General features: G+C 43.4%; 1 protein-coding gene across 1 annotated transcript in view; it reads left to right on the top strand.

The window, feature by feature from the left end:
* Positions 1–15,393, top strand: part of LOC107388505 (reelin) — a 124,196-nt gene that overhangs the window by 60,943 nt on the left and 47,860 nt on the right. Inside the window, exon 4 of the mRNA XM_054732918.2 lies at positions 8,756–8,826. Within this exon, the coding sequence (XP_054588893.1) occupies positions 8,756–8,826 (71 nt within the window). The remainder of the gene's footprint in view (positions 1–8,755; positions 8,827–15,393) is intronic.

Below are 15,393 nucleotides of genomic sequence, written 5' to 3'. Positions count from 1 at the left end.
AATCCCAGGTCCGCATAGGCCACATGTCGAAGAATCTTTGAACCCTCAAAATTACACCCAGGTGGTGTACAGACAGCCGCCCGCTGTTTTCAGAGGTGGGTCAATTGCAGAGAAATAAATCCTCCAAAGAGAATGAAAAATCATTTTTCAATTATACTCACTGAAATCATTTTTTAATCCTAATGTCACAACTTGGACAAAGACTCCTATGGTAAAAAATATTAGGGAAATTATCAGCAGTATCCAGTATGGGAAAATATTTAGTGTCTAGTTTTAGTTTTATTTTTACTTCAAGACTTTTTTTCAAAGTATTGCAAATATTTGCAGCCGTGTGCCATTGCAGATGACAGCAGGGGGCTACAACTGTATGGCAGTATGACTGAAACTGACCTTATCAAAGTCAGTCAGTCACACTTCAGCTGGCTCGCACAGAAACACACAGACACTCACACAAACATCCTGCTACAGCTCTCGGCCGTCAGCTCCATCACGTTGGACAGAGATACACACTCCCAGGGTTCAGGGCAGGAATTTAACCAAACCACAGTTCTGGATTAGATAAATTCAAACTGTCAGTGTTCCTTTACAGACTGAGGCTTTGTCAGATAAGTGGCTCTTACCAACAATTTGCACATCTTAATTTATATTAATTGACATCCATCCATGCATCCATCCACCCATCTATTCATCCATCCATCCATACATCCATTTTCAGCCGCTAATCTGGAGTCGGGTCACGCGGGCTGTAGCCTAGGTCGAGAGGCCCAGACTTCCTCTCCCCAGCCACTTGGACCAGCTCCTCCGGGGAAAGCCCAAGGCGTTCCCTGGCCAGGTGAGAGACATAGTCCCTCCAACGTGTCCTGGGTCTCCCTTTAGGCCTCCTCCCGGTTGGCCCAGAAAACCTCACCAGGGAGGCGTCAAGGAGGCATCCTGACCAGATGCCCGAGCCACCTCAACTGGCTTCTCTCAATGTGGAGGAGCAGCGAATCTACTCCGAGCCCCTCCCAGATGACCGAGCTTCTCACCCTATCTCTAAAGGAGAGCCCAGCCACCCTGCGGAGAAAACTCATTTCGGTCGCTTGTTTCCACGATCTCATTCTTTCAGTCACAACCCAAAGCTCATGACCATAGGTGAGGGTAGGAACGTAGATCGACTGGTAAATCGAGAGCTTTGCCTTCTGACTCAGCTCTCTCTTCACCACGACAGACCGGTACAACGCCCGCATCACTGCAGATGCAGCACCAATCCACCTATCGATCTCACGCTCCAGCTTTCCCTCACTCGTGAACAAGACCCTGTACTTAAACTCCTCCACTCGGAGCAGGACCTCACCCCTATTAATTGGCATATTTCAGAAAAGTTTTTCGAGTATTTACAGCAACAAGACTTAACTTTAGCTTCACACAACGTAAATAATATCATCCTTTACCCAAATACTCCCCTCCCCAGATTAATGCAAGGACTTTGTTTTGCAGAAGTCTCCTCCGAGTGTTTAAATTAACGCCACAGACATCCTGTGTCCTTCAGAGGGCTGAAGCTGGAGCGCTGCTGCATTAATACAAGTCATGGTAGCAGTTTTATGGCTGATGCTGTGGGAGAGTCCCTGGTAACACATCACTCACAACCTTGTGATGGAGTGCAGTGACGTGGGCATCTAAAAGAATTTAATTTCCTGGACGGCTGTAAATCGCCACCCAAAGAGAAGGCGAGGCCTTGGACAGGAGGAGATGGAGGAGCGGGGAGACTGCAGACCCAAATAAAAGTTATTGCTCTCTCTCTCTGAAACAACGCTGAGCTTTTTCAGAAATGTGAACAGATTTGTCATGCATGGCTGCGACTGCCGAGTGCGGTCCATAAAGCAGAAAATCTCTACAACGAATAGATTCAGTGTTGTCTGCAAAAGATCTTTAACTTTGTGATTACTGGGAATCCTGATAGATACATAAACATGTAGATGAACCCAGAAAAGAAGGAAAAAGGAATCTCTCAGGTCATCGTCTAGACTTTTGTCTCTTGTGCATATTTTTCAAGTCCTGACTCCTTTTTTTTCTTCCTTCTTCCTGTTTGGATCCCACTTTAAAAGCCAAAGTTCAAAAAAAAAAAACTTTGAGAGATCTGAAAGCTTGAAGAGCTGTTCAAAAGCTTAAAAGAAAATCTGTTTCACTGGAAGCAGATGATAAATAAAGTAGAGGTTTGAAATGTTTTGCACTGTAAATACTCACACCTATGTTCTGTTTAAACCAGGAGGCCATGGTGCAAACATTTGCTCTGTTGACAAAATCACTCCAGATTATGAGATACATTCTTTAGCTTCTTCTTTGTGCTCCTCAGAAAGAGGCAGATACTAGTTGTGTTACAAGAAACAGCAACAACAGGTTATTGAGCGTGGTCTGTGATGGCTCTTGTGAGTGAACGTATGGATGCTCTCACACAGAGCAGCCTAATGGTGTCTTACGTGTCTCCTGGTGGGACTCACACAGGTGCTGCATTGGATATTGCTTTAATTACTGCGTGTGAATCTTGATGTTTTTATATTTAACAACCGAAGGACTCTCCTTTATGATCTGATGCACATGTTTAAATGCATAAATAAACAAGGATGTTTTTTCCTTCCATCCCATCTACCTGTTGTTATTTTATGAGGTTTTGGTTAAACATATTTTTGACAGCTTGATTTAGGATTCAGATGGAAAGATCACGTTTCTCCCCAGTTCTCCTAATTTAACTCATATTTTGTCAGCTCTATTGATTTCTTAAGGACTTAGGTCAATCTCTTCAGTCAATTTCTACATAAAATCTCTGCCTAATGAGCTTCTCTCTCCATGCGGGCGACGGTGGCACAGGAGTTAAGTGCTCGCCCCGTAATCGGAAGGTTGCAGGTCCGAGCCCCGCTCAGTCTGTCGCTGTCGTTGTGTCCTTGGGCAAGACACTTAACCCACGTTGCCTGCTGGTGGTGGTCGGAGGGACCGGTGGCGCCAGTTCTCGGCAGCCTCGCCTCTGTCAGTGCGCCCCAGGGCAGCTGTGGCTACATCGTAGCTCATTCCCACCAGTGTGTGAATGGGTGAATGACTGGTTGTGTTGTAAAGCGCCTTGGGGGGTTCCAGGACTCTAGAAGGCGCTATGTCAAATACAGGCCATTTACCATTTACCATTAAAGGACCCAACCTGCCCGTGGACTCCGCCTGTGTGACATTCACTCACTACGTTGGCCGCAGAAGATGACAAAAGCATAAATTCGGCACATTTTTTCCTAAGGAAAAACAAACAATCAGAGCTACAACTCTGACACAATATTTACACTTTATTCACTTCTCATTACATTTTTACACGTGTCAAATTTAGCAAAGTTAACAGGTAATCTGAGATTTTTACATCAAACCTCTGTTGGTCTTTAACAGTCACCACCATTATTGATTCTGTTCGATTTCCCTAGGGATGACCCATGGCCCCTGTAATCATGTGTGCATACTACTGCACATACACACACATTATATTCCTGTGTGTACTCTGATCAATACTGCTTCACGTTGCCCACATCATCAGCATCTCAGTGTCTCGTTATGAGAAGGTCACAGTCCCGCCCGCTGAGACATCGACCAACTTAACTGTTTGGGATGAGATAGAGCATAAAGGCAAAGGCAGAATAATGACCCGCTGCTGTAGGAGTTGGACCAGATGTGCAGTCATTTGTGTCTCTGTTCAGTTTTTACTCTGCTTCACTCTGATGAACAGACACCAAAATCTACATGACTCTGAATAAAATCATCTCTTTTCTGTCCCAGTCTGACCCTTGGTGAGACGGGGACGTGGTGGTTTCTTGCATTTTATTTACTCCAGTTATTCAGTTTAATGTTAAAGAGCAAGTCACCCCCTACCAGATTCTTACTCAACTCCCACTTCCTGTTTGAAAAATGCAACAAATGCTGTTGCCTAGCAGACCAAGAGGGCGGAGCCGCTAACAAATACACACACACACACACACACACACACACACACACACACACACACACACACACACACAGGCTCACGACAGCATTGTGACATCATAATGCACCAGTTTACATCATAGCATACCTCTTAGCCAATAGCGGTGGCAGATTTAAATTAAAATACAGTGCAGAGTTTTTACCTGACAACGGCACAACACTGCCAGTTTTAGGCAGAATATTTAAATTTTAACTAAGATGCACTGAAGTGCCAAATTATTGACTACACGTGTCTGCAGCACGATTAGACACTCGTTTATTTAGTTTATCAGCAAAAAAAAAGTTTGTTTGGGGGTGACTTGCTCTTTAAGCACCCCTTCTCACTGTGAAACAGATCTAATTTCTTAAATCATCTACCGTTGTTTTCCTAATCTCCAGCATTATTGCATGCAAATAGCAGTCACGGTCAACTGCTCTTTCGCAAGGCTGCATTCAGAGCCGTATAACTCTCAACGACCCTAACAAGCAGGTCATTTGCCAAACAACTCCCAAATGCCTCATCTGTGGGGCTTCTTAAAATCTGCATGTTTTCTAAGAGCCCTTTTCAATTAATGGATTCTCCTCTGAAAGGAGGTCAGGGAGGAGATGGTGCAGATCACAGAATCGCACCTACATACCTTTGCTTTTCATCTGTTTGTTTTTTCAGAGAGAGAGAGAGAGAGAGAGAGAGAGAGAGAGAGAGAGAGAGAGAGAGAGAGAGATCTACCTCCTTTAGCTTCTCCTTTGTCCTGGTCTGCAGAGCTGAAACTAAGCTGGTCCCCCACATGGAAGATAAATCAACCAATTAGGGTGAATTATTTTAAGGGCCAGGTTCAGTTACAAATCAGTGCTGGCATTCAGAACAGTGCTGCTATGAAACTCATATTCATCATGATTACCAAACAGACCTAGTGAGCTGGAAGAGAAAAGCAGCCTTTAACTGGGATTAGAGGAAGGTAGTGAAAGCCTTTTTGTGTCTCTGCGTAGAGAGGTGTTTGGAGGAGGGGAAAGCCATTTTCATCATTTGTTTCTGTCGGAGTTCTGTGTTTTCTCCGTTGTTAATGAGGAGCAGTGGTTGTATTAATAATGTGTATGGCTTTAGGGTAAATCAGCTGTCTGACCTCGTGTGTGTGTGTGTGTGTGTGTGTGTGTGTGTGTGTGTGTGTGTGTGTGTGTGTGTGTGTGTGTGTGTGTGTGGTTAGCGGGGAGTTGTCAAGCAGACTTCTGGGGGATACTTATGGCCAACAGCAACATGTAATCTAACATGGATGACATGCTTGGTAATTACCCACTCGCGGCCCTTTCGGGAGCTCTCTGACTGACAGCCTGTCCATCTGCATACATGTTAAAGCTCATACGATACACGGCTTAGATAGTGTGTGTCTGCTCTCACCCGCTCGCCCCGCTGTTTGACAGCAGATTGTGAGACATTTGAGAGACAAGGCCATTAAGCCCCCTAAATCTATTTCCTCTGACCCAATCCGAACCCCGCTCCTAGTTATCCTCCTCTCCTCTCCCCACTTTTATCTGTTTTTTTTCTTCAGGATTTTTGCTCTTTGCAATCTTTTTTCCCCAGATTAATGAGAAGGCTGACGATGACACTTATTTTCAGGAGATGAATGAGTCTGAATCGGAGGCGGATGGATGAAAAACAGCAGCTTATTAAGACTCTTAATTGTTCCACCCACCACACCCCTAAAAAAGGCACATTTTTAGCTCTTTAATAGATTCTGCTCTTTGTGTGTTTGGGTGGCCGGTGATGAAACACACACACACTGGAAGCAGTAGAGAGTGACGACGGACAGATGCTGGAGTCACGCTGCTCGGATCAAACGCTCTTCGGCTCAGACTAAAAGCCCTCTCCTGGTTACTGCTTTAATGGCAGACAGGCTGTTAGCACACAAACACGCTGAAGGGAAGCTGCTGCACAGCAAAGCTTTTACTCGAGCAAAAGCTTGGAATTTTCTTTCCTCGCTACGAAATTTGCACAGCTTCTTTTTTATTAAGGGTGTGCTGTAACAGATCCGTGTGTGTGTGTGTGTGTGTGTGTGTTTCTTTAACTAAAATGTGTGTATTTTTATGGATCCCTTTATCCCGTGCCACAGAGTCAAATCTGTTAAGTTAGCTTGAGCAGCGTAAACAGTTCAGGGCCGTGTTCCCCTTCCCCCCGCCCGCTGTTCGTTACGCACCATCTTTTATTCATAAATACCAAACTCAAATTACAGCGTTTTTTCCACCGATTCTGAAATATGAGTGTAATTAAGTGTGTTTTCTCCCCAGCGCTGCTCAGGCTCAAGAGGTCTTTATCAATTAATGAGCAGCCTGTTCATTATTCATAAACTGAGACCAACGTGTAAACGCCTTGGCTCTCGCAGAAAGGTGTGAGTCTGCTGGAGAGTTTAGGGACAAAAAAAAAAAAAGAAAAGTGAATTTTCGTTCCCACCCACAGATTCTTCTTTTGGGAAAATCAGTTGTCCGAGTGTGGCCATGCTGGCGTACACACCCACAGACTTTTGATCCAAATGCCATCGATTCACATCATCTCTATATGCCTGCAACACTTCTGGTCAAATCTCCATTTCCTCCATTCATCAAGCATAGTTTCTATTTCTAAACCTGAAACCGTGCAACTGTCCAGGTTTTAATGCTAGTAGTAGCACACACCCATACAGCTATTAAACTACCAGCACCAGCTAGATAAGCAAACATGATCCTGGGCCACCCGGGGACCAGTGGAGGCTCTGGCCACTAAAGGGCCTTGATTTGCTTTTTTAATGAAGGTGAATTTAGAAAAAGTGAGAACAAAATTCAATCAAACACAAAATATGCTTATTTATCCATAAGTCATCACTTTGTCCATCATAATGGCTTGTGCCAAACAAAACAGCACTGTAGGCTGATATCAGGAGATGACTCCACTGGCTGTCATTGTCTGACTGGCTTCATGGGTGTCCAGTTGAACAAAGGAAATTGCAAAAAAAAAATTACTATCTTACACATTTTTTCTTCACAAAATTAATAAAAGTGAAATGTTTATTTGCCAAAAAAAATCTAAATAACTAAACTGGCGTAACCTGAAGTAAACAATGAAAAGATACTTTTGTATTAAGAACAGATTTGCCTGTTTCTGCAAATGAACTCTTCGGGTTTCTCATCTTAAAGTGATTTAATTCAGTATGCTGCTCTAGGAACATCAGAGGTTTTCCTAACTGAGCCTCTCAAAGTGTTCTTGTTTTTTTTTGTTGTTGTTGTTTTGCAGAATGAATTGATCAGGGTTCCAGATGCGTGTCAGATAAACTCAACAAAGATGCGATTATTTTAAGTTTATTTTGACATTTCTTCTCAAGCATTTTCAAAATTCCACCAAACTGATGTCACATCTGGAGACATTTTACAAACTTTAGTGCTGTCTTTAATTTGACACTTGCAGTAGCAGCTGAGTGAGACTCCGGCTTTCACTTTCATGGCATTAAAAACAAAAATAGCCATTATGTTACAAAACAAAATCATTAAATAGCTGCTCTAGCTTTGGACTTCCTTCTACACCCCCAAGATCATCAGCAGTTCTCATGTGACCAAAACATGGACAGTTTCTGGACTCTCCCAAACTTTTTAGAAGTGAGAAAAAAATGCAGTCATGTAACTTCATGTATAAATGTACGTATATTTATGCCATCAAGACCATCCCTGCAGTGCATCTTTGAATGCATGTGTGTCACAAGCTTGCCATCAAATCACCACGGATTGACATATTTATAAAATCCTGAGTAACGTCGGGGCGTCCTTTTGAAACACGGAGATCAGAGCGAGGAACACACACCGCTGGTGTCTCCATGTTGATGACACTCAGTGTTTTCATTAGCAGGAGTTTGCTGAGGTTCACGAGAAGATATTAATAATTAATATTCAACTCTACTAACAGCATTTAAAAATATCCATCTGCTTTTGTCAGTGAGAACACACACCGCAGCTGTTGTGCTTTTCCTCTTCTCATCCTGACTTTTCACCACTGCTGCACTTCTGAGGAGATTGTTGCACCACTTTTGTATGTGTAGCACTTTTGCACAGTGCTTTCCTTCCTCCTATAACTAAACGAACTACTTCGCTGCAGTCACAAAGACGTCTAAGTTGCACCTTTTGCAAAGTACATCGACTTCAGTTTAGAAGAGCGCGTCCCAGGATCCGTGTAAAATATCCTGCTGTATTAGGAAGCATTTCATCTTCTTCTGATTGATCTATCTGCTTTCAAATGAATAATGTATTCCACGGCAGAAGGAAGTCCGTATCACATTCTGTGCATAAAGCACAAATCATGCAGTTAGATTAATGTAGGCTTCAGAGAATGCAGTGTGGGAGCTAGCAATGAAGGATGATGGAGGATATTTGATCGCCCACTGTACATTTTACACCTTAAATCTCAGCTCATTAATATGAAAGATGGACTTAAACAAGCCTGTTGCCTCTAGATTTAGTCTTTTCTGCTGTTCATAATGAGATCATGTAGATCTAGGTATACATTTAGTCTAAAGGAAACTTGCTGGAAGAGAATGTGTGACTTTGTGAGACATTTTGTCATTTCGTCTTCAAAGTCAGATCATATGGTTTTCATCAAATGTCCTGTTGTGTGAGTAAGACACCCAAATGCATTTAGGTAAAGAGCGAGCTGATGCCATCTGTGTTGGATCTGTCTCCAGACTGTATAATAAGGACAAGAAGTTAACTTTCCCCTTGGTGCTGTTTATTTTAATGGTCTTTCTCCCCTTCCCCTCCCGTTCTTCCTTCCTCCCAGAGCTACAGCAACACATCGAGGACAGATCATTTTCAAGGATGCGCTGGCCCAGCAGCTCTGCGAGCAAGGAGGTAGGTAACAAGGACGAAGCGCTGATGCTCCTCTTCCCCCGTCTGTGACATGACACATGCATAATGAATTCTTAAGGGTAGATATATCCACATCTGTATGTTGCTGCAAACACATGCACCAACACGCATGTGCGAGATGTTCCCCGGTGTCACCGCCTGCCACTTCCTGTCGTTTGTCTGCACACATGTTGTCAAAACCTGGATGCCACAGAGCTGTTGATGCGCTGCATCTTCATGACTGTGCCTTTGCAGCACTTTCTGGCTTTCTTTCTGCCTAATGATGCAGCCAGAGTTGGAGATATTTGGATGTCCCATATTGCCAGCTTAATTTTCAGCTTATGCTAAACTCCACTTGCGCTCTCTCTCTCTCTCTCTGGCAGAGATTTACGCTTTATGGCCGACACTTCTTACATCCACTTTCTGTGACAGCCTTAAGCAGCTGTTGACAGACAGTGCAGCGGTGCTCTGCACGCTGAGTGTGTATAATTGCTTGTTTACAGGAGAGAAGCCTCCCTCCTTCTCACTTTAAAACTCCTCCTTAAGAGTCAGGTTTTGACTTTAATGCTTAAGGTAGAGAAGTAGTTGAACTGCTGCTGTGCTCTTGTTATATGTTATTTTTTGAAGCAAAATAGTAGGATTTTAACATGAAAAGACTATAAACTTTTTGCGCTTGAAGTCTTGGCCTCAATTAGAAAACGTTGCCTCTGAGGCCTCTTTAAGACAAATCCCCTTGTAGGTCATTAAATATGCTGTTTGCCTGGGATGTAGCACTTAGAGGAGACACTGCACAGAGCCCAGTCAGTCCTGGAGGAGCCAGAGAGAGCTGGAGAGGCTTTTCTCCTTTTGTCTCCTTGCCGGAGAGCTCATCCTCTCACCACCCCTGACACACTGCCCCAGTCTACTCTCGCTGCACATGAAATATCCGCAGCCAGCATCAGTCACTTAGCTCTAAAGTACCACAGCCCCCCAAGTATCACGCCAAAACACAAACTACTCACATTGGACTAGCTGAAAATCTGAGATTATGACCTTACAGGGCCTTGGAGAAGACACATTGTAAATGTGGGAGGACAGAGAGACTAGCAAGGAAGTAATGTGATATACCGGCATGTCGGGTACAAAGAGAGGTGAAGCTGAGGCAAAGGTGTGGACAGAGATAAGGGATTACAGAGCAGGTAGCCCAGGATGACAGAGCTATAAATTACACAACAGACTAATGAGAGTTTTATCTCACTGAAAAAGATGAGAGGAGGACTTTAAAATGGAGAGTTAGTGATGATGATGAGCACTTTGAAGGTCACAAATTACATGTGATTATGATGGGATGTTCTTGATTAATAATTCATTAATTAACTAAAATAAGCAGAGGAGCAGTGGATGGGACTGGCTGTCACCCTTTGTGTGTTCCAAACATTTAAAGAACTAAACAAATGTGTCTCCAAGCATCTCAGCTGTGGCTTAAATAGGTCTGTTTGTTTTTTATTTTTTTACTTTTCAAAGGCCCCAAAATATACTTTATTAATAGAGATAAAAACTAAAATATTGATGTAAAGATCTAGACATAAACCTGAGATTTTGAATGACTTCAGTTGCTGTGGTGAAACAGAAACTGTCTGAATGTTGAACGAAACACCAGAGACACTTCTAAAAAAATGGCTGAACCATTAATTAACAATGTTCATTATTTTAGGGTTTCACTGCTTTTAAACAACACCCAATTGTGTTTTTTATTGTATTATATTTTTCTATTAAATCTGCATGTATTACATGTACTGAACATCTGAGCTGGCAAACTGAAATAAAGTGAATCTAGTTTAATTTAATTCAGTTCACTTTATTTTTATGACGCTTTTATTTATTTAGGAATAGAGAATGTTTCATATAAAAGTTTACGTAGATCACAGACATTACTGAAGATTACCATGTCTCCTATGTGAACTATTGCTGTGAAAAGCCATTGTGACAGTGTGCTAGAGTGAAATTCTCCAGACAAATATCTCTGTGAACCTCCAGTTTTCCACTCATCAGTTTGTCTGTGAACCAAATGTGCAATCACAGCAGAAAATCAGTTTGTAAAAACAAAAACTGTGCTGGTGTGGATGGGGCCTCAGTTATATGTCACACTCAAATTTCAAAAAGCAAACTTCCTGAGGTCAGAAGAACACACCTAGCTAAAGACATGTCAGATCTGAGTACTAGTGTTCAAAATGAACAAAGATAAAGTTAAAGCCACTTCAGGGGTTTAAATACTTAAGTCTAAAGCTGGAGCCATGAATGAGAAGGAGGGCAGGTTAAAAAGGAAAATGAGGATTGAGCAGAGGACGGACGGTCAGGCCTGATCATCCAGTCACTAGATTAGACAATGAGCTAAAAGGCCAAGAGATATGATGATGAAGCTGCACAGTGAAACGACGGAGAAAAGTGGCAGAGTGGAGATAAATCAAACTACTTCCAATGTAAACGCTGGAATTACAGAAGAGAGATGCAGAAGGAGACTCGCGGGGGACGTGTGGCGTGCTACATTTTGTTTCTCAACAACACAAAGCTGCAAAAAGCCTTTAGACTCTAGCAGGGTGCTGTGTGTGTGTGTGTGTGTGTGTGTGTGTGTGTGTGTGTGTGTGTGTGTGTGTGTTTGTGTGTGTGTGTGTGTGTGTGTGCGTGCGTGCGTGCGTGCGTGTGTGTGTGTGTGTGTGCGTGCGTGCGTGCGTGCGTGCGTGTGTGTGTGTGTGTGTGTGTGTGTGTGTGTGTGTGTGTGTGTGTGTGTGTGTGTGTGCGTGTGTGTGTGTGTGTGTGTGTGTGTGTGTGTGTGTGTGTGTGTGATATAATCTGTACTGTACTGGGGGGGATGCCTGGTCCCAGACTCCACCTCCCCCCCTGTGCTCACAGCTCTTTTTTGCTGTGCCAGCACACTTTTTCACCCATCCCTTCATTCTGCCAGCAATCTTTATCCCTTCAACATCCACTTTGCTTTGATCTGCACCCTGATAACCACCTCGGAGAATCCCCGAATCTTGTTTTCACTTGTACATTTGGAAAACAAGAATGAGTTTGCTTCATCGAGTCTGATAAAAGAAACAAAGCTGGTTAGCATCGGCTGTTGGAGATGTGTTAGCGCATGATGTGACATTTAAGAAAGAAAAACAACTGAGAAAAAAGAAGACAACAACTGTTATTTTTGATTGCACTTAAAGATCCTAAAGTTCAACTGCAAATGGTGCAGACGATTAGGAACTCGGGGTAGATGGGTGGAGCCACTGGGTGTGCCAAATGATCCATCCATCACTTCTATCTCCTGACAGTAGGGCCAGCAATCCCAGCTTTCTGCCCAGCATCTTCAGGTTCTCTCATTTCTAGCAGGAGCATAAATCAGATCTTTATGGGCCCGCCCGAGTGTACCGCACCCCTGATGGATTATTAAAGGGGCATATAACTCAAAGAGGCCACTACTCCCTGAGGGACACCTGATCATGGTGCAACATCGGGGAGACGGGTGGCCATACCCTCTTCCCCCTCCTCACCATCCACCCAGTCTGCCAGCCAGCCTGCTTGCTTGGCTAAATGCCATCCTCGCCATTTCTCACTGGCAACAAATCTGCAGACCTCGGCCGTATCTCACCTTCCTGAGTTTTACAATCCATTTCTCACCATGTTTTGCACAGTTCTGCCATCTTTCTTTTGTCATTCAGTTTAATTTTAAGATCAGCCAATTTCCTTCATTTAGTTGGGTTAAAATCACCAATCAAAGATCACACAGATGCCCCGTTTTTGTTAGGCGGAACAAACCATCTCCTTGTAATCCCCCTACAGAAGAAAATAACAGCATCCTGTGTCCTGGTGAGTCCAGAATTGCAACCGCCAGTTGAACGAGAGCGACTCCACTTCAAAATGCCGTTCACGTGTTTGAGGATGTTAGCCAGACGATGTGAAAAAGCTAACGAGAGGAGAGCGAGGGCGACTCGGGGAAAGGGAGTGCAGTTTGCAGCCTGCAAAGAGAAAACTGGAGGGAGAGGAGATTAGAGTTGGTAGGAGGGGAGAAGATTTAGGATGACTTGTGCCCTCAACTCTTTGTGCCAAGATGTCTGAGTCTGCCAAAGCTTATGCTCATTTGTCCCCACTTGTCGCACTCCAGTCCTGCCCGTCAGCATCCGTCCGCTTTAAGTCCTGGTGTGGTTTATGGAAAAGTCCTCAATGTTCATTTAGCTTTTTCCTGATCTGTTTCAATTTTCCTTTAGGCTTGTGCACATATGCTGTGTTTTCATAGAGGATTAGGCTATAGCTGTGAGAGTGTGTGAGTGCGTGTGTGTGTGTGTGCGTGCACACGCGTGTGCGTGTGTGCGCGTGTGTGTGTGCGCGCGCACATGCGTGTGTGTGTGCGTGTGTGTGTGCGTGTGTGTGTGTGTGTGTGTGTGTGTGTGTGTGTGTGTGTGCGTGTGTGTGTGTGTGTGTGTGTGTGTGTGTGTGTGTGTGTGTGTGTGTGTGTGTGTGTGTGTGTGTGCGTGTGTGTGTGTGAACTCTGTCCAGGAACATACTGGCATTAGTAGAGATGAGCTGCTAATAGAGGAGGCAGTAATTGAAGTCTTTAGGAAAGTGAGAGGGATTAATCCAAGTGAAATGAGCCCCACTGACTGCTCTGAGTGTGCAGACGGTGAGGCGTAGAGAGACGGAACGATGCGAGGAATGTGTGAGAGTGTGAAAGAAATAGAAAACTGTAGATGAGGCCTTTTTTAAAGCTTGAAAGGATTATCCACCTCACAAAAAAATATCAAAATCTGAACTGTTCTCCAGCCAAATGGGCTATCTGAGATTTGGCTTGGTTAAAACAGAGACAGAGAAAATACGGAAAGCAGTGTTTAAATTACGTTAGAGTGCCAGTAACATGTTACTGCTACTGTCTCGTAGTTTTTCTTACAAGAAAAACTTTATGGGACACCCTGAACGTTTCCTGAATCAGCAAATACTGCAGGATTAAAAGGGAAAAAATGAAAGGGGAGAAAGAGAAAGAAAGTTCTTTGATCTGCTTTTAATGGGCTTTATCACCAAGCGGAGCTCCAACGATGGATCTGAGCTTTATGGGTCGCTAGAGTAGCGGCCAACTCTGTCACTAAAACTTTAGTCTGTATGAAACTTCACCCTCACTGCAGGGATTTTATATCCACCCTTAGAAATGTTCCGATACAGAGGCGAGAAATGAGGGCAGCTAACAAAAGCTCAAAGTAGAGACGTTTGCAAGACCTTAAAGAAATCAGAAGGCACTTTTTAAGTAATCCCTCCTTTCTAGATCCAGGTTCTTTTGTTTATTGGGAGCTTTAAGCTGAGTTTCGGAGATGTTTTTAAAAGCGTCTTAAATAAGTGGAACGTTGGAAGGAACCCTCGCCGTTTTATCTTAATGTTTCTTATCAGATGTGCAGGAATATCCTGAGTGGAGAAAATCCTGACAGATAATCCATCACCTCAAGTCTGACAGAGAACTTTCAACGTTCCACTTTATGAAGAACGTTAATGAGCAGTAAATGCATGAAACAAAGTACAAAGTTCATCAATTAGAAATTTTATCATTTATGTGAAAACAGGACCTTTTTTGGGCCTTGCTAAATGAAACCGTATTCAACACCTCTCTCAACACAGCATCGTTATTTGCTGAGATCTGAGCCTAAATTCTGAACCAGCACTCAAAAAGCTACCATAATAAGACCCCTTCCTCTTTCTGTTGTTGCTTTATGCACATCTGACCAAGCTACAGCACTTTTAGCTTTTAGCTGCTGTGTTTGTGGTCAGTGTCCTGCTAAATGTCCCGCTTTGGTCCAATTGTCCGTCCACAGAGACGTGGACTCAAGGTGCTCGTGTCGTGAAGCTGCATAAGGATCAAAACACTGAGCCTGACAGTTTGGACTAATATGCTGTGTGCCTTTTTATTAAACATGTTGCACTGTGGGATTTCCATCGTGGTTTCATCTGTCCTAAAAGACGTACTTCCAGAAGTTTTGTGGTTTGTTTAAATGCATTTTTTCTCAACCTCAGCCCCGTTGCCATGTTCTTTTCAGAGAGAAGAAACTTTTTCCTGGCACCCCTCCTAAGCAAGCCTTCCTTTAAGACCTTATTACCGTATTGCTGTCATAACCTGTAGCTAGCTGCTGAGACCCAGTGTCTATTTTTTCTAATTATTTGTTTTTTGGTATGTTGCAGAATTTTAAAGCTTTGTGCAATCCTGAAGGGGCAGACATGGCGTAAATCAGCAGCTCCTGTGTCTGTTTACAACACTTTTATTATTTACGGGTTAATGATCTTCCACTGAAGGGCAGAAACTTCAGCGTGTGCCTGAATAATCTAGAGCATCAAGCTGTCCAATTTTCTGCTTTTATATGAATGGTTATTTGTAATGTTTATGTTTATTTACTGGGCAGACGCTTTTATCCAAAGCGACGTACAATTGTGAACTTATAGGGCATGTTGCGATCTGTGGGGGGGACCGGAGTACCTGGAGGAAACACCACACAGAAATGCCGTTGCCGAGTTTTGAACCTGCAACCTCCTTGCAGCAAGTCAACCGCACTATTAACTGTGCCACCA

The sequence above is a fragment of the Nothobranchius furzeri genome, chromosome 4 (genome assembly GCF_043380555.1).
Source record: "Nothobranchius furzeri strain GRZ-AD chromosome 4, NfurGRZ-RIMD1, whole genome shotgun sequence".
In the NCBI taxonomy this organism is placed as follows: Eukaryota; Metazoa; Chordata; class Actinopteri; order Cyprinodontiformes; family Nothobranchiidae; genus Nothobranchius; species Nothobranchius furzeri.
This window is presented reverse-complemented; position numbering and strand designations above follow the sequence as displayed.